This window comes from Camelus ferus, chromosome 4, assembly GCF_009834535.1.
Source record: "Camelus ferus isolate YT-003-E chromosome 4, BCGSAC_Cfer_1.0, whole genome shotgun sequence".
NCBI classification, from domain to species: domain Eukaryota; kingdom Metazoa; phylum Chordata; class Mammalia; order Artiodactyla; family Camelidae; genus Camelus; species Camelus ferus.
The window spans coordinates 19,967,060-19,987,565 of NC_045699.1; the positions used below are offsets into that span (position 1 = coordinate 19,967,060).

Genomic DNA, 20,506 nt, shown 5'->3' on the forward strand with positions numbered 1-20,506 from the left:
TATCTTTCTCAACAATTGAGACAGTAAGTATAGCAGTAAAGACAGAATATTTTAACAATACTTTCAACTAAATTGACCTAATTGACATTTATATGCTATTCCACCCAACAACAGCTAGACCAATCAAGAAAATTTAGAAGGAACAGATTTCTAGGAAGTTTAATTTTTTTCAGATCCCATATAACATTTACCAAGACAGACCATATTCTGAGCCATAAAACAAATGTCAATTAACTTAAAAAGATTCAAGTTATATAAAGTGTGTTCTCTGAACACACTGGAATTGAAAGTAAATAACCCAAAGATACCTGCAAAATCTCCAAATATTTAGAAACTAAACAACTCATTTCAAAATACCCATGAGTCAAAGAGGAAATCAAAGGGAAATAAAGTATTTTGAAATGAAGAAAAATTAAAACACATTTATGATATGCCACTAAAACAGCATTGAATAAAAATTTTTATCACTAAACACCTATGTTTGAAAACATTAAAGGTCTTTTATCAGTGACCTCAGCATCCACCTTAAGAAACTTGAAAAATAAGAACTAATGAGACACAAAATAGTAGAAGGAGGAAAATAATAAAGATGAGAGAAGAAATTATTGAAATAGAAAACAAAACAATAGAGAAAATCCAGGAAATCAAAACCTGGTTCTTTGAGAAGATCTGTAAAATTGCTAAGCCACTAAGCAGATCAGTAAGGAAAAAGGATAAATAATAACCAGTATCAGGAATGACAGAGGTAACGTAACTACATGTTCTAATAATATTAAAAAGATAAAAAGGGAGCATCATAAACTACTTTATGCCAATAAATGCAACAACTTAAATGAAATAGACAAATTTATGAAAGACACATACTACCAAAGCTAACTCAAGATGGAACAAATAAACTGAATAGCCTTATATCTATTCAAGAATTTAAATTTGTAGTTAAAAACCTTCCCACTAAGCAAACTCCAGGTCCAGATGAATTCTCTGGTGAATCCTACCCAACAATTAAGGAAAAAATCATACACAATTTCTTCTAGAAAATTGAAAAGAAAGGAATATTTTCCCACTCATTCTGTGAAGCCAGCATTACCTTGTACCACAACCAGACAATGACCCTGCAAGAAAATACAACTACAGACCAATATTTTTCATGGACATAAAGGCAAAAATTCTAATCAAAATTTAGTAAATCAAATCCATCAATACAGAAAAAGGATAATATATTATCAGCAAATTGAGTTTATCCCAAGAATGCAAGATGAGTTTAACATTCAAAAATCAAGCAATGAATTCACCATGTTGACAAACTATAAAGGAAAAATAGTCAGATGCAGAAAAAAGCTTTTGACAAAAATCCAGGATCCATTTCTGATACAAAAAAAAAAAAAAAAAAAAAAACCTTTCTCAAGCTGATAAAGGGAATTTACGAAAAACCTTCACTTAATGGTGAAACATTAAATTATTGTTCCCTCAGATCAGGAACAGGCAAGGTTATCTGTTCATTTCACTTCCTTTCAACTGTGTACTGGAGGTTCTAGCCAATGTTATGAAACAAAAAAAGAAATAAAAGGCATCCAGATTGGTAGAAAAGAACTGTCTTTATTTGTATGTAACATGATCATATGTGTAGAAAGTCTGATGGAATATACCAAAATACTACAACTACTAAGTGAGGTTGCAGAAAATAAGAAAAATAAACAAAAATCAAATGTGTTTTTATATACTAACAAGGAAAAATCAGAAACAAATTTTAAAACAGTGCCATTTAAAACAGTATCATAAACATGAAATACTTAATACAAGACCTATACACTAAAAACTACCAAATATTGCTTAGAGAAATTAAAGAAAACCTAAACAGAGAGGTATATCATGTTCAGGGATCATGAAACTCAATACTGTTAAGAGGCTACTTCTATCAAAATAGATCTATAGATTAAAACACCCCCAATCAATCCCTGTTTACATTTAAAGAAAAGGTTAGCAAACTCATTTAAAAATTTATATAGGGTAGTCAAATCAGCATTCTTGAAAATGAAGGACAAAGCTGGAGGAATCACACTTCCTGAGTTCAAAACTTAGGGTAAAGCTACAGTACTCAAGACCACGTAGTACCAGCCTAACAACTGGCATGCAGTTCACTGAAATAGAGGATCCAAAAACACCCACATATATAGACAACTAATTTTCCGCAAAGGTTCAAAGGCAATTCAGTGGAAAAAGTCCTTTCAAAAAATCTTATTATTGAAAATTCATGGGCAAAAAATGAACTTTCACCCATATCTTGCATCACATACAAAATTAACTCAAAATAAAACATAGACAATAAATATAATGCATAATAAAACTTCTAGGGGAAAAAAACCCCCTGAGATCTTGAGTTAGGTAAATATTTCTGAAGAACATGAGCAAAAACGCATTCTACCAATAAACAGTAAGTTCAATTACATCAAAATTAAAAACTTCTGCCCATCAAAAGACACTGTCAAGAAAACAAAAAGACAAGCCACAGGCTGGGAGAAAATACTTGCAAATGGTAATGTGATAAAGGACTTATAGCCAGAATACATAAAGAATTCTCATAACTTAATAAGGAAACAACTCAATAAGAAATGGGCAAAATATATGAATAGATATTTTGCCAAAGAAGGTAAATATATATACACACACTCATACTCTAAATAAATCCATGAAAAATGCTCTGTATTGTTAATCATTATGGAACTCCACATTAAAACTCAGAACAAACTGCTACTATACTGATTTGCATGGCTAAAATAAAAGACTGACCTTATCAGGTGTTGGCAAGGATGCAGAGGAACTGGAACTCTCATAAATTGCTAGTAAGAATGTAAAATGGTACAACCTTCTGAAAAACTGACGGTTTCTTAAAAAGTTAAACATATACCTACCAATGATTCAGCCATTCTGCTCCTGAAGCAAATGAAACTACATGACCATACAAAGACTTACACACAAGTCTTCATAGCAGCTTTCTTTATAATAGCCAAAAGCTGGAACCACACTGTCCATCAATAGGTGAATGTTGATGGACAACAATTTGTGGTATATCCATACAATATAATACTACTTGGGAATAAAAAGAAACAAATTATTGAAACATGCTACAGTATTGATAATCTCAAAATAATTATCCTGAGTGAAAAATAAAAGCCAGAACAAAAAAGGAGGGGGCAAGGAGGGGTACCTACTCTATGATTCTATGTACATAAAATTCAAGAAAATGCAAACATTTCTATAGTGACAGAAAGTAGGTAACTGTGTGCTGATTCAGGGTGTGAGAAAGGGTGGCAGGAAGGGACAAAGAGGGTAATGAGGAAACTTTAATGGTGTCATGGGTGTATATATACGTCACAACTTAGCAAACTGTAGAGTTTAAATATGTGCAATTTACTGTATGTCAATTATATCTTAATATAATACAAAACAAACAGATTGCCTTTGGGCCATAGGATCTAATGTTAGGAGAAAGAGTAGGCTTATATTTATTTATAAGTCCTTACTAGTACTTTTTTAACCATGCAGAATTATTATCAAAGCAGAAATGAAAAGAAATAATAAGAGCAAAACATACCAGAGAATAACAAAAGAGACAAGAAAATCTTTCCTTTAAGGTCTTTAGTTAAAAATCAGGTACCCACAAAGGCACAAATTCTTTCCAGGTATCCTGTTTTTTATCTCATTACTGAATTCCTAACAAGGATACAATTTAGAATGCCATAGTAAATGAAAATATTCACTCTTAGTATTTGAATAAACTGTCACTGATGTACCACCAAAAGAACATGAATTGCTGCTAAGCAACATTTTTAACAATAGTCATGGATTTGTGCTGACCTAGCCACAAACCGTCTCCAGCAAACTTGGTTATTTTTCCAGTGGATTGCTGCAGATGGGTTGTAGAAATCATTAAGTAGCTGGTAACCCCTAGTGGTTAAAACAGTTAATTATGTACTTCCTTACCTGGGAGCAATTTGGGCAATAGGATAAATTTGAGTTCAGTTGATGAAATGAAATTGTTATCAGTAAAATAATCAGTTTCATAAGAACGTAAAGAGTGAGCTGCCTTCCAGTTGCACAGGGAGAAAAAAAGTCTTACAAGTTAGGAGGGTAATTCTATCAGGACAGAAGGAAAGGGAAATAACCCCTGAGGGTAGAAATTCAGTGAGAAGAAAAGAGAAATGCTGAGGTTTCCAAGTAATTTTCATTTGCATTAAAATTGTTCTTTGGAGAATATAGCTCAGGTGTAATTCAGCTTAGGGAGTGAGAAGCTCTTGAACACAAAACCACCTTTAACTATGGACACAACATATACAAGAGGTCTGATAACTCGTCCCCATATCTTCAGCACTGTGTGCTCAGATTTTTAGAAGATTTTAAACAGTGTATACATTTCAAATAAGCTCAAATCCTTTGTCACTGGCTAGGGGTTTGATTTCTTCTTGATCTGATATTAAGTATCCTCAAGTTTTTGGTCTGTTTAATTCACTTATTAGGTATAACACCCACCCATGTGGTTTTTAAAAAAAAAAAGTGTTAAATTATGTTGCAAGATCAGCTGCTTCCAACCATCACCTGACTAAGTTATCTCTAAAGTGTATTGCATTCCACCAGGATACGGACCCCATCTACCACTTTCAACTCTCTCTTCTCCCTTACCTGACAAGTTTAGTCAGGCTTCTCACATGTGGAGACTAGCCCTGCCCATTACAACAAGAAAAAGTCATTTGGAATTAAACAATAAACCACTTTCAACACACACACAAGGCTCACATCTCCTTTCATCATCTTCATCCAGAAGGAAGTTGGGTGAGAAGAGATGCAAGGAAGAACAGGTGTGAAATACTGGGGAAATCAGTTTGTCCTGAACGTCAAGAAGGCACTGAATGATTTGAAGTAGGTCTAAACAAGCAGTGTTTAAACAAACAAACAAAAAGGCAGAGTATTAAAGTATTAAAAAAAAAAAAAACCGCTCAAGTGTACGAAACTACATTATGCATCTTTGCATCTTTAGAATCTTTGCTGAATTCAAATATTACCAGATAATTTACTGAAATCTCAGGGTAAGGCAGACTTTCTACCCCTAGGATTGTTTTAAAATAAGACACAAGGCGCTCTGTCTTGACTTGGGGTAGACGCTGACCTGCCTGCTGTTGGAGCTGGCAGTACCTTCAAGAACACAGGCCAACATGCTCACTACTGATGAGGAAATGCAAGGTTAAGGGCCTCGACCAAAATGACACAGCTAGTTAGGGACAGAGCCAGCACTTGAAGCTCCACATTGACTCTCTCCCTAGCATGTCTCTTAGTCTCTCTTTACCATCCTTTTTTGAGTTTCCAGTTGGGCTCTCAATTCTATAGTTCTTACAGGTCAATGTAAAGCAGGTCATTTTTACACAGTGGTTTTCAACCCACCTGCACAATATAATTCGCCAGGAGCTTTACAAGTCCCGATGCCACGACCTCATCACCATGCCCCCAAGGATTGTGATGCAATCCAGCTGGGGTTGGGGGCTCAGCCCAAGCAGTTTCAAGAGCCCCCATAAGCAATGCTAATGTACAGCCACCTCTAAGAAGTCCTGCTGCTGGAGCAAAGCATACTGGGAATAAAACTGGCTGATAATTAAGTAAAGCTTTTGCAAGGGTTTTTCAGACTCCAAATTAAGCAGGTGTTCCCTGTTGAAAAGATCCATCACCTATTAAGGTAGTCCCTGCCTGTCAGGTTCCAGCGGGCTCTGGGCCCTTTTCAGCCTTCATTCTTGGTCCTCACTCAGCCTCTGAAAGCACACCATTGCAATCAAAATGACCATTAAAATAGAGATCTGAAAACAAGTTTCAAAACTTTAAGTGAGGGAAGGAAATCCCCCGATTTGGACAAGTCTCCATGAGCAAAACAGAGGAAAGGGAGGCTATCTGGCGATAATTCTGGCCAAGAGTATTTGGGCATCTTCCCAGAATTACCCAAGTAATCCTGTGAAAAGCAAATCTATGTAGGCTACATTATGTACAAACTGCCTAACTCGTGAGCTTTAATCAAATGTTAAATTACGCTGGAAAGTGTGAAAACCGAAGACACCACATGCATCACGAGTTTGACCCCCTACCCAACCCTGTTCCCTAAGCAGGGTTTCCCTCCAGGGTCTTTGAGTAATAAACCCTAGCTTCTAGCCCCTAGCCAAGCAGCCTGTGAATTAGACATCCTTCCAGGGCCCTTCTGCTCTACCTCGGGGCCTGAGCCACCCACTCAGGAGAGCTCCCCAATTCCTACACTCTATCTGGTTCAGGAGAAAATTCTGGGAGCATTCGGAGGGGGCGTGGTGAAGAGGAGTCCTAGTGCACCCGCGGGGGAGCCACTTCTCCGCTACAGAGCATCCTGGAGCCCACCTGGTCCGGCGTCTGCACACCTTACAGCGCCTCGCCCCCGACTCTCGGACGCGGGTGGCCCTAGAGTGACACTATCAGAAGTTCCCTGGCAAGGCCCAAGCCTTCCCGGAGCCGCCCAAGCCAACGCCAGGAAGGACAGAGGAGGCTCCTCGAAGGACCGCCCGGAAGGGATGCAGGGTCGCCGGCTCCCTGGGAGAAGGCCGCACCCCGGCTCAGGCGCCACCTCCTCTCCCCGACTCTGCCCAGCTGGAGGCAGGACCCCGGCGTGGGCGGGAAGCCGGGATGCGGCCTCAGGAGGCTGGGCAGAGAGGCTCAGCGTAGGGTCTGATCCCGCCAGCTAGGGTCTCGCCGCGAGGGGCTGTCTTAGCCCCAACCCCGCGCCACCTGTCCCAGCTCTTGTGGCGGGTGGCGGTGCAACCCTAAGACAGACCCTGATCGGAGAGAGCGCGCCCCAAGCTATAGCACTTCCCGCTGTAGCACAACTTAGAAGAAAGTCCCAGGAGGGGGAAGGACCCGAAACACTCAGAACTGCCCTACCTGTCCGGCGACACATAGCAGGCACCAGGTGCCGCCGAGGATGCGGGCCAGGAGCCCCGAGCGCCAGGACGCAGTCAGCCGGGCCATGGGCCCCCGGCGGGGAAGGAGGGGAGTCCCGGACGAGACCCCCTCCCTGCGAGCGGTAGCCGCCTCCCGCGCGGGCTGCGGGGCTCGGCGGCGGACGGACTCGGGATGTGCGCCTGCGGGGCAGGGCTGCGCTGGGGCCGCCGCGCGTCCTCAGAGCCGCCCTGCGGCCGCGGAGCCGGGCGGCTTTGAATGGGAAGCGCGTGCGCTGGGGGTGGGGGCGTTATTTGTGAATGTGCTGCTTGTCTTGGCTCGGGATGGTTCGCGCTCCCCCACCCCCAGCACCCCCTCCAGCTCCTGCTCCTCCCCTCCTGTGTCAGCCCAGTGAAGGCGGGGAGCGCAGACACCCAGCCGCCGGGGCAGCGACGGCGGTGCGCGTTTTAGGAAACCAGAGCGGGACTAGGAGCTGGCTTTCTATTTAATTCTTTTTAAAGGGAGCATTTTGCGTTGCACACCTTGCTTGCGTTTGGAATGCCACCCTGCCTGCCCTAGGAGAGCGCGGGTTGAGAAGGGAAGGCTCACCCCAGATGCTGGCGCCTTCCCCGGAACGAGTCCCCAGGGCCATTCCCTGCGCGCTTTACCTGGAGCCGGGCGCGCTGCAGCCACCTTGGGAACCACGGAAGACCCTCCAGGGAGTAGAGAAGAGTTTGTGCGTATGCAGAGGAGCGATGATTAAGGAACTCACGATCCCACACGATGGTTTGGTGTGTTTGTCCGTAGGGAAACAAACTCTGGGCGTGCGCAGAGAGATTCTCCCGTGGAGTTAATTTGTTTTGCCACCTGGGTCTGGGGAGTCATCACAGCTAAGTAGGGACACGTGTAAGGGGTCCACAATAGGGGTTGAGTGAGAATGACTTTGCTTGTTATATTCTTGTGCCACTGGATTTCTGGGGGCAAGCCAGTGCGTCCCCTTCTTCAGTGTGGGCCGGGTTCTTAGTTAGACTTGAGACTTCCAGGCTTTCTTGTAACAGATAACATACCTCGTGCCCTTTTGAAGCTCTTTTCCACTGGCGCATCTCTTCCTGAAAACCTGGAGCTCCAGAGCCAGTCTCCCAAAGCATCGTTGTAAGAAAGCAAATTCCCCACCCTTCTCCAACCATCTTCCAGGCCACTCCACCCCTCTCGAACATTGGCAGTGAAGTTAGGAGAGGCGGAGAACTGGCCCCACTTCAGTAAACTCCGTATGATAAGAGGATTCAGCCCAGTGCTGGTGAAATAACTTTTGTGAAGTTCCCACGTGCACCCATTGGGATGAGCCCAGCATAAAATGAGGATGCGGCCATACTCCCTAGCAACTATTCATTCAATCCACATATTCCAAAAGCCAAGCTCTGTGCTTAAACATTGTAGCCGGTCAGTGACCTAGACAGACTGGGATCTGGCCCATTTTAATTGCGTAAACAGACCAGACACAAACCACTGACAAGGAGAGGAACGGTCAGGGCACAAATGCCTATAGGAAATGAACATTATAAGTGCCAGCATTAGCATCTGTGTCCAGAATATGGAGATTTTGTTCTTGTATATGGTAAACGAGCTGCTTCATAGCATTCATCTATTTACTCATTATGTGTATATTTGAGTTCCCAAGATATAAAAGAAAAAAATCAGAAGTAGAGAGAAAAAAAAAAAAAAAACTCCCTTTGAGCTTAAAACCCCAGAAAGTCAAAGCTGGATGGCCAAAATCTTTACAGATCTTTTCTGAAAAAGGGATTTGGGGCAAGGTTTTCACCTTGAACTGGTGAACAGGGGAGGAGAAGATAGTAAAAAGCAAACAAAACCAAGCACAAAAATATAAGAACACAAACCACAGAGGCTGGAAATAGGAAAGTGTTCCTATGGAGGACTGCAAATGGTTGGCCTTGCTGGCATATTTGAGTCACAAAGTTGAACAGCAAAAGGCAAGGCTGTGCTTGGTGAGGTGGTGGTCCTAAAATACCAGGTAACCTAAAGTACCAGGCTGGAATAAAGAAGAGAATCCACACTGGCATGCAAGGTGGCAGAGCTAGGCAACAGTAACTGAATTAAGCTTTCAAACAGCCATCAAGATGGGTGCAGATTATCCCAAGTTTGACATAGGAGAATTCTGAAGCTCAATGGCTATACTAACAGGATTGGAAGCAGGCCCTGGATGGAAATACAGCAACAGAATTTCAGGATTAGAAGGGAATTCTAGTCCAGCTATGTACCCCAAACCCCAGAGCTTGGCCATCTAGTTCAATAGCCATATTTTTATTTTTAAATGGGTGAAGAAACTAAAGCCCAAGAAAATTAAGTGGGGGGCATTGGATAAATCACTTAAGAAGCAGATAAATTTATTCCTACCTCAGAGTGGAAAGAAAAGAGTGAGACTCTATTCCTTGATACAAGGAGGTAAAGGAAACAGGAAGTTAAATAATGGGGCAGTTAAATATACGGTAAAAAGGCAGTAGAAAGTCCAAAAGGAGGGAGACCAGCTAAGAAGATGCTGCTGTAAACCAGCCATGAGGTGATGAAGGCTTCCTGGAGATGCATTTCACCTCCTGGAGAACAACATGTGTTCAGAAAACCAGAGAGGAGAAGGAAAGCATTATTTGTTCTATATATTATGAGAAGATTGTGCCCCATTAGAGCATTTCCATACCAGAGGTTCAAGTCCAGATTCTTGACACCAGACTCAAATGTTAGCAGATAGTCTGATTTTGTTGATTGTTCATAGTCTGCTTAAAAATCTATAGGTTCTTCAATTACCTTCCAATCAATATACATCATTGACAGTTCAAGGAATAACCAAATGAAATGGAAGAAAGTATTCTCATTATCCACTGAAGATCAAGTTTCCTTGACACTGCATAAAATTTAGGGAGGATGCTTTAAAACAGATGTCTTTACTTAACAGCTTAATGACCTCACTGTAACACAAGGACTAAAAATGTCGAATTCTTCAGGTGCTAGAATACACATGGAGTATCAGAAGACCTCAGCCACCACCGATAGTTCTTTATCTCACCCTAGTTCCAGTCTTTCCAGACCTCTTGCTCTGGACCATAAGCCCTTTCATTTGAGGCTTGCAGCAGGAGATGTTTTGACATCATGAGTCTGACCTTTTAAAGAATCACCCCATTAGAACATTAGACTATTTGATTTGAAGTCTAACTCTGGGTCTCCTTATTGATCTCAGGGCACTTCTACTCCATTGACTATGTCCCAATCCTTTCTTCAGTCCTCTCTTCTCTTCCTATCCCTTTTTATACAGCATCTTTTTTCCAGGGCCCATCATTTCAATAACATTCTTTCAATACCCCACACACCCTGGCTTCTTGGACTTTTATTCACACTTCAACTCAAAACAAACTCAGTTATCTGCTTTCTCAGTGCCTGCCCTATATGAGCCAAGCAAAGCAGGGGAAAGCCACAGAATGGAAGAGATGAGGGTTATCATCTTCAAATGGACTCTCAACACTGCCCATCAATCCTCCTGGTCCATTCACTCCCACTACCATTTCAACCCCTACAATGACTATTTCAAACTTTCTCCAAACCTCCAGCTACTCTTTCACCTCTTTGCCTTTCAACAGGGCATATAGAATTCCATCTTTACAGAGAAAACCAAATCAGCAGAATGGGAACAACTTCTACGTTTACCTTTTCCCACCAAATCTGCTTATATACACAACTATTCTCTCCTTCTGTTTTCTCTCTAAGGGCAGCACCTCCATGGGGCTCTAGGTCTAACCTTCCCTTCCCTTCAGCTATAAGGAAACTTACTACAAATTGTCCCTTCTTTCTGTTGTATAGTCAACAACCCCCTGTAAACTCTGTCCTATCTTTCAATATTCAAACATGCTCCAGCCTCTATCATGTATAAGTCTACAAAGGAATTAATAACTCTCCTTCAGGAATTAATAACTCTTCACATCTTTCCTTCATAACCATATTTCTTGAAGGTTTTATTTATACTCTCTATTGCCTTCTGCCTTTCTACGTAATCCTCAACCCATTACAGTTAGAATTCAGCCACCATCACGCTACAGAAATAGAACCTTTTCAATCACCTGTTACCTCCGTGCTGCCATATCCAATGAACACTGGTGGGTCCTGCTTCCTACTTGTCCTTGCAGAACCATATGGCATGGCTGATTGTTCTTTCCTTCTTGGCTGTTCCTCAGACACTGGCATGCTCCTCCTACGAACACATCTGCCTTTTGTTGATGTTGTCCCTTTCCCTCCCAATTCCCTCTATCTGGTATAACTCCTTACAAGCCCCTCCCATATCTGGTTGGAGTCCTTATTTGTATGTTCTCCTGTATCTGCATTATTTTTCTTCAAAGAATTTATTCTAATTTGTAATTATACTTTCCCTAATGTGATTAATTGACCAAAATGTGTCTTTCCCTCTCCCACTAGGAGGTAAATTCTATAGAAGCAGTCATCATTGTGGTTCCAATACCGACCCAGTCCAAATGCCTAGCACATCAAGTCTGACAGTTACTGAAATTTGCTGAATTAATAAATAATTAATAAATGAATAAACTCTTTCAGTGAGCTGACCTGGAAACTTAGCCATCAAGTAAGATGCAAACGGAAAGTCCCTGAGGACAGACATTATATGCTATTCATCCAGTATCTACGTAAGTCCCAGGAACAGGGTAGGTACACACAAAAAAAGGACTGGCTGACTGAATAAATGAATGAATGAACAATGAACAAATCCACTAGTGGAATGGATCACCTAATCATATAAATTCCTAAGCAAACTCCAAATAAAAATCCAGAGGCCATACAATTCCTGAAGAGATAATAAAACATTCCAATAATCCTCCCTCCTTTAAAACATATAATGAAGTTTGGTACAGAGGCAATTATATTCCTCATCATCAACCTGAAGTTTCCCCAGTAAGAAGAAAACAAACAAACAAAAAATAATGTAAATAATATATACAGAATGTCCACCAAAATACCAATTATACTTTTATACTTTTCAGAGAATATACTAAAAAGAATTTTACTAAATACTTAGAAGCAGGAGGAAGGAGGAGGCACATATTCTGTGACCCGGAGTTAATACTTATCTAAATTATTTCTAGTTAGTGTATCATATACATTATAAAATGTTCAGCAAGAAAGGAATTTTCTGATAACTGGCTCAAATCCTGCTTCATTCCCCGCTTGGTCTTTAACTAGCTGGAAATGCCCTTCTTGTCAGGCTTTATTTGCCTCAGTAGACAAGCAAAACGCAGAGCAAAGCTGTTCAGTCAAGCAAAATGTTCATTTTTGACAAGTTGAATGTCACACACTTTGTTCAAAGAAAATATCCATACCTGAGTTAAACAGTTAACGTCTCCTCACTTGAGTGAAGCTGTTTCAACAATATCCCAGTCCATGGAGACATGTGGCTTCAACTATTACAAACTGTTAAATGATGTGCCTAATAAAAAAAATAGGAAACATAAAGTAGTATGTTTATATCTCACAGAAATGACTCAAAACCATATTTCAGGAAAGCCAACACTGCAAACCAGTGGTTTTACTGACTCTCTAACCTAATTTCATCTCTGTTCTAATTTTGTCTTATATATGAACATACAGATTTGTCTTTCATTTGAGCTGCTGTATTTCTGGAATTTTAAATTATAAGCGTAAAGATTTGCTGGAACTTGATAAATATAGTTATATAAATTAACATTCAAGTCCAAATACTTAAGATTACCTTGGCTTCCTTCTATTGGGAAAACATAGTGTCTCACGAGGGTTATAACTTATCAGCAGACTTATCTTTCCATTCTATAACGCTGAGTTACTGAGGAGGGTTTGAGGTCTCAGTGATTTCCTGGCACCCAGCTAACTGCATCCACGATAGTGTGTTAGTAATGCGCATACTTAATCTCTTGATGTTGGCTTGCTGGAGTCTCAAATATAAAATGTGACAGCATTTGTTTTTCTTACCACATAAAAAATGACATCACAAACTGTTAAGAGGTTAAACCATATATTATGGCTTCATTTCAGAGTCACCGTTTGCATTATATGACTGCCCAACAGGGACCGAATCTAACACACTTAACATTCCTGAGTCTAATAACATATATAAGCTCCTCTGGGTGAGGCCCGTTGGGTGTGGTTTTATCACACAGAAAATCTATAATAATAACCTTTTCAAAAAATTGTCATTCTTTCTCCATGTGTTGAAGGATTTGTCCAAATAACACAGCAAAGGACAACAGAGATTATAAAGAAATCAAAAAATTACATTTAGAAATGGACATTTTCATTCCATTCAACTTCTCTAGAGAACTCAGAAACTGTTTACCTGAACTTGGCAACAATTTTTCCATAAGTCAGCTGGTCTGTCAACAATAATATTCAGTTTCTGTTTTGTCCTAGCCATTGTGAAAATATGTGAAAGAAGTAAAACTTGTGATCCTTGTTCTTTCAAAATGCACAATTAAGTTTTGCAAAATACATGTGTGAAAGAAACTTCTATCTCCAAAATATCTCTTCTACATTATTTCTTAAGCCCTCTGAAAGCATGGTGACCTGTCACAATCATTTTTGTATCCTCAACGCCTACCACACAGTAGGCACTCAATAAACAGTTGATGAACTGCACCAAACACTTATCCTAATGCCAACACCATCAACAAGAACTTTGCGGACATACACTGATCTGGTACTGATGACTAGTTCCCCAAATCCCCTGTCAGAGAATGTCAATGATCAGAATCCTTATTTCTCTAAAGTGCAGATATGGCAGACTTTGAGATATGACTTCAACTATTATACAAAGTACCGGTGGTTTAGCAGGTAGTTCTGTCAACTAATTCAACATTTTATTGTAGAGGTTTGTCCTCGTATAAAAGAATGCCATTTTTTAAATCCAAGCCATTTGTGTGTTTTGATATGTTTTGCTTCATCGCAACATCGCCCAGCCCAATATCTGTCCAAATTCTCTCTGTTCCCGTGGATAGTGGGCATGCTAGAAAGCTAATGGATGAAATACAGTGCTGATTCCAAACTCAGCATCTGAAGTTCCTTGAGAGTGTCACAAGACCCCAAAATATGTCCCAGGAGCTGGGTTTCCATGTCTTATAAAATCGCTTTAGCAAACACAACAAAAGTAAAGTATTATCATCAGTGTATTAAACAACATTCCACTTGTCAGTTTTTTCCTGTGCCTGGATATGAAGAGTATCTGCTTATTATAGTCTTTTTTTTTTTTTAACTTGAAATCAGTATCTAAACAAAAGGAAAACGGACCTATTTCTCTGAAACTAAGTTATCATCCTCAGTCTACCTAGCGACATTTATAGAAGCTAGTGGTGTAAGCTATACCTCCATTTGGTTCATTCTGAAAGAAATACCAATGCATATGTGGACACAATCCCCTTGAGTTTTACTGGAAAAATCAGAAAAATCAACACTGAGTCTCTGGATAGCTCAGAGAAAAAAAAATCACACAATGAGAATAAATACACTGGAACACACAATTTTGTTAGCTTCTCATTAACAACTTAGCAAAATAATTCCTCTTCAAATCAGGCTAAAACAAATTGTGATATGAAACAGAATTTGAAAGCAACTGTTACTTTTGACCTGCAATTAATGACTTACATATGTTTACCTGTTCTACTGCTCCACGTGTTCTTATATGTTGCCCTTCCTATTCTAAGATGCAACAAACAATGATCTCACTATCAACTGGGCAGAATGTGAACATAAAGTCTGAGATATGACTTACAGTTTTTTCTGAACTGAATACACTGGCCAAAAAAAAAAAAAAAAAGGCACTGGCAGGAAAACGAAATTCGGCCAAATCAACGAAATTTTTGGCAATAAAATGAACATGTTTTAGAAGATACTGATCTTTGCTTATAAGATTAAATGAGCTAAAGCTTGTGAAAGTGCTTTGTAAATTATGAAGCACTATTAAAAACACTTTAAATCATTATTTAGTGGTACACTGCTATGTTCCAGGAGAACTTAAGCCAACTTATAAAGATAGATGTTTAAAAAATATGTCAAGATATCTAATTAAAGGTAGGTGAGAACATGAACATTCTCAGGAGATGAGAGTCAGGTGGGATTATTGGGATATTTCAAATACTACTCTGCTTTTCAATATTGATTGAATATTGTTACTTGGAGCATGAATTAACTTCATAATTTCTGATTAAAACAATAAAGATATTTCCATTTGGAAAAAATTTAGATGAGAAAGAAAACCAAGGATATGGCCTTAAAATGGAACCAAGGATGATGTTAATACAAATACACATTCCATAAAGAGCAACAGCCACAGATTCAGCTCTCAACTTTCAGGCAGTCGTGAAACCTGATAAATTACAGTGCCCATATGGGGGGAAAAAAAGAAATCAGACTAGCTGTGTAGACAAAGTACTACAGGCCTTGACAAAATTCAGAAAAGCTTCATGGTTCTTTTTCATCCTGCCTCATCTAATTTCATCACATATGCCCTTGGGTTTTTTAGCACATAGTTATTAGCAGAACAGGATACAGTAAGATAATTAATAAAGGAAACTATTGTTGGGAGTCCTAGTGTCTACTTCTTTTAGCAAAATTTCTTGACCATGTATTTTCCCCTTTAAATGTATATTTAAACTTTTCAAAGATAAGACATAAAGAAGGGAGGAAATTCAGAACTGCAGTTTGGAGAAGGTAAGTTAAATAAGAAATGCAAATTGTTACCTTGATCTTGGGCCAGGTAACGGAGGGAAGGGGAGCGGCATGGGCTCAGGCTTCTTCTGGGGTTTCCACGGCATTCAGCCCCAGAGGTCCATGGGGGATCCCACAGCTGGTCTGAATCAGGATCAAGGGACGGATAAGAGTAACCGTGGTTAACAGATAAAGCCTCAATTCTCAATAGTATAACACAATAGCTGTTTAGGATAAATAGTTAAATTTGGCCAATAGAAAGGTGGCTGGAATATGTGAAAAATGCTTTCAGAAGGTCAAGGAAACTTTCAGAAAAGGAAGTATTGTTTTAAAGAGCAAGGAAAGCTGATGCCATTTGGAGTTAAAAGACTGCAATGGTCCTAAATTAACCACGTACTAGGGAGATTCTCCAGGAAACCTTATTTGGCCTTCCCTCTCCCAAGACTGGGTTAGGAATCTTGCCAGGTGCTCTGGTCAACTCACACTTCTCCTCCATGCTGTCCCTATTATGTGCCCATCGCGCACAATATTGTAACTGGTTCTTTACTTCTTTTACCATTAACTTGACAGTTAGACCCCAAGAGAGCAAGAATTGTGTCTTCTCACTTTGCATCCCCACTGCTCAGAAGAATGCCTGGCACATAGTAGGTGTTTATTCATATTCACTGAATGAAGCAATGGAAGGAAGGAGGGAAAGAGAAGTGGAGACAGAAGAGGAGCACATGAACTCAGAAAGTTGTTCAACCTTAGAAGATAAAGACTAACTGGAATCCTTTAGTTAAGAAGGTAAATTAATTAGAAAGCAAATCACAGAAATGTGATGAATCTAAATTATTAAGTGCCTTGATGCTGGGCAGGGGAGGGGGTGAAAAGACAGATTAGATTTCATTTTTGCTTTTAAGCTTTTCTATTATGTGCCATTGTGTGAAAATAACATTAAAATCTAGGGAAGAAACATTAGAGTTAAACTGCCAATCTTAATTTATTTAACTATAATATGTAAAAACTTTACTTTGCGAGCAAGTGCTATTTGTGCCTGATTCCATCCTTTCAAAAGGGTAAACAAAGAAATTTGTGGGCAAATATACAGAGCAAACAGCACCTTCTGAAATTCTTGTGCCTTGGACACTGCTCCTTAGAGTACCTGAACGTATTCATCCAGCTACATGTGCAAATTACGGTGTTGGCTGTGCAAACAAGAGCACATTACTTTAGTCATTGATGGAGCCATATTTGGAATGTTTTCAAAGTCTAAAACAGCCTTATCAGAGATTATAAAGCTCCTTACTAACAGTCATCTTAAGTGAATTCTACACTTATTTGAGAAAATAAGGTATGAGGCTTATAGGGATACTTACAAAAGGGTAAAAGTTGTGAATTATTTCAGGAATTCGTTCATTTCTGTAACATTTGCACTTTCCTAAATATTTCCACATATATTTTTTAAAGGATTCCATTTTCTTCTTGAACTCAGTCCTTAAGACCTAAAGCAAAATTAACACACCAACTGAGCAAAACCTCCAAAGCAATTCCTATTAATTCTAACCCATGTCATATTAACATCACATATATTCAAAACTCCAGGCCTTGTTGACCTTGATAAGGGTAATGTTTATATTACTTGAATAATACATTTAACATGCAGTTTTATTTAGCACGGACTCGTGTACTAGTTTCACAGAAGTGTAAATACATGATTCTGAAATACTCTGACCAATTTGGCAACTGTATGTTTACGTTTCTGTGAGTGACTTTGCATAATCTACTGTATCCCTCAAATTTCATTAAAGGTAATATATTTCTTGCTGTTTTTCTTCTAATTTTGTAAGAAAGTAAGCTCACATTCTTAATTACTTTCTTGTGTTCTTTCCCCATTGATGAAATCCTGAGTTAAGTCACATTTCAATAAACTGATTTTCCCCCTCTGCGATTTTGTGTGCCTTTGAAACTTTAACACACAAAGAACTCTAACTCAATCTCAGTAGTGAACTTGGATTGATTATCCAGTTGATGGACAGTAATCATTGACATTTGCTTCTCTTCTTTGTTCAGGTGAAGAATTCTGTCAGGGTGTGAAGATTTAGAAAAATCTTGGAAGCAATGGCTTAAATGAGAATTCTGAATTATTAGATTTATATTACCCAGTTTCATCATAATCAAAAATAATTGAAATTTCACAGTGGAAAATTTGCAGACATATTTCAGGTGTGAATAAAGTCTCGGTGCTTCCCAAGGTGTGGTCTGTGGACCATCTACATCAGAATTACCTGAGGTGCTTGTTAAGCATGCATATTCCCAGGTCCTACCTTTTTAACAATATCTCAGAATCTCCCTTCTCTGTTTTAATATTTTTGAAACAAGGAAGATTAACGATTTGGATTAAAAAAAGAAAGATAATCTGATCAACATACATCACAGATTTTTCTTTATCTCCCCAAATATTTCGGTCTAATATGAATTCTCCCAAATGAGACCATCAGGGTTCACTGTTTGGGATTCCACTGAATGATGGGAAGGTTGAGGTCCTCCCCAAGGTCATCTGCATTCCCCTCAGCTATCAGAAAGGAATCTGAAGTGGGCTTTCCAGGAAGAGGGTGTGGAATCTGAAATCTTGTTTCTTTCCAAGATCAGGGTGGCTGCCCAAAGGAAATCCCTCACTTTCTGGGATTACATTCCAGTTTCTAACTGTTTGGAAAACATCAGAGTTGACTAGCAAGATGGAGAGTTAAAGAGAAAATGAAGAGGATCTGAACCATGAAGGATTCAGCTAGTTGATTTGGGCACAGTGCCTGGCTTGAAAGGCAAGTGTTTTATTACTTGGCAAGATTCCCATTACGTGTCACTCCTTATAGCTTGCATTTCCTAGTCCTTTCATACATCGATTTTGTTAGACCTCATTCTTTTCTTCCATTCAAGGACTAAAGACAGACTCCACAAGTACTAAAGAAGTTCCCTCCCCGTATCTAGGGATGAATGGAAAAATGCTAGAATCTATTAAGAGTTCCCCTATATGAATTTATTGTTGGTTCCCACTGATTTCTAAGTTGGGAATGTTAGAAGTCCCCTCTATTCAGGTGATTTTTTTTCCATTTCTGTTAAGCCTATAAAACAGGGATGGCAAACACTGATAGCTTCAATGACCAGGAACATAATTTAAATAAGTGAATAAGTCACTTTAAGATAGTAGGAAGTGGTAGGAAGTAGTAGAAACTGTGGCAAAGTGGAGAATCAATGTCCAGCCTGAAGGAATTTTTTTTTTTAATTGTACAAGCCAAATCAAACAGTAGGTTTTAAACACTGTTGGCATGGGTCCATGAAAAGGTTTTCCTAAACTTCCCTCTAAAATATCTATGATTCAGAAGAAAGGGAACAGAAAAATGAAAACCAACAGCTATGGTGAAAAACAGTACTATCAGTCAAGCTATTGCCAGAATTTGAAAAGAATTTCCAATTAAAAGAAAACTCATATGTGGAATCTTAAAAAAAGAAAAAAAGACACTCTGAACTCATCTACAAAACAGAAACAGACTCAGAGACATAGTAAACAATCTTATGGTTACTGGGGAAAGGGGGTGGGAAAGGATAAATTTGGGAGTTTGAGATTTGTAAATGTTAGCCACTATATATAAAAGTAGATTTAAAAAAAACTAGTTTCTTATATATAGGATAGGGAGCTATATTCAATATCTTGTAATAACCTTTAATGAAAAAGAGTATGAGAATGAATATATGAATGTATATGCATGACTGGGACATTGTGCTACACACCAGAAATTGACAGCTTAACTGACTGTAGTTCAATAAAAAAATAATAAAATTTTTTAAAAAAGAAAGAAAACTGATGGAGCTGGATGAAAGAATGATCATGTTATGCCTACTTAGGAGTCTGCAAGTGAAAACTTTTTCTGATTTTCATTCAATCCAAGCCCCAAAATTGAGGAACTATCCTCGTTCCAACTGATCGATATTTTTTGTGGAAAGAAGAATATCTTCGATTCTCCTTAAACATATCTCTACCAACCAAAGACTACAACTCCCAGAAAGCTCACGGGTAGGAACTAGAAAGTAGGGGCTTTGTGAAAGGCTTCACCATACCAGGAAGCGGTCCCATAGGAAACCTTCATCAGACACTCCATGTGCTGTGCCTGGTGGAGATACAGGTAGCTGGGGTGGAAGAAGATTCCATCTCACCCCTAGAGATGCTGTAGAGAGATTAGGAGCAGAATTCTTCACATTGCCTAATATTCTAATCTATGAAGGTACTGTAATTATTTAACCCATTTCCCATTCTAGTATAGTTGCTTACAGTACTTTTTTGATTCTTTTCTATGACTAACAAGCCTAAATCTTTTTTTTCCAAATCCTTTTTCCCTTCAATATTATAAAAATTTTCCAGATAATTATCTACTTTTTAAAAATATATAGACACAGCTCTCTCATTATGCCCCCAATGCATTCTTTCACTTGTTTCATTGTTAAATAACTGCTTAGTTTCCCTTTCCAGGTGTGAGTTCCTCTAGGGATGAAAGAGGATGGTTTACAAGACTTTGGCTAACAGGGGGCTAAAACAGTGCCTCATATGCATAGATAATCAATGAATATTCATTGAATGAGTGAGTAAGAGTGACAGGAGGGAAAGAGTTAGTGGAGAGTCCTGATGGCCAACTTTATTAGTTAAGAGGTGGTATTTTGCAATAAAGCATTGATGAAAGGTCTTGAACATAGAATACAAACTTGTGGTTGCCAAGGGGGCAGGGGGTGGGAAGGGACAGACTGGGATTTCAAAATGTAGAATAGATAAATAAGATTATACTGTATAGCACAGGGAAAT

The 20,506-nt window shown here is 39.2% G+C and overlaps 1 protein-coding gene across 2 annotated transcripts in view; it reads right to left on the reverse strand.

Moving 5' to 3' along the window:
* The window catches only part of ADAMTSL1 (ADAMTS like 1), an 825,910-nt gene extending 818,720 nt beyond the window's left edge, over positions 1 to 7,190 (reverse strand). For both annotated transcript variants that reach the window (XM_032477631.1, XM_032477630.1), the window contains exon 1: positions 6,940 to 7,190. In XM_032477631.1, the coding sequence (XP_032333522.1) occupies positions 6,940 to 7,026 (87 nt within the window). In that variant the 5' untranslated portion in view covers positions 7,027 to 7,190. The remainder of the gene's footprint in view (positions 1 to 6,939) is intronic.
* Between the last annotated feature and the right edge of the window lie 13,316 nt (positions 7,191 to 20,506).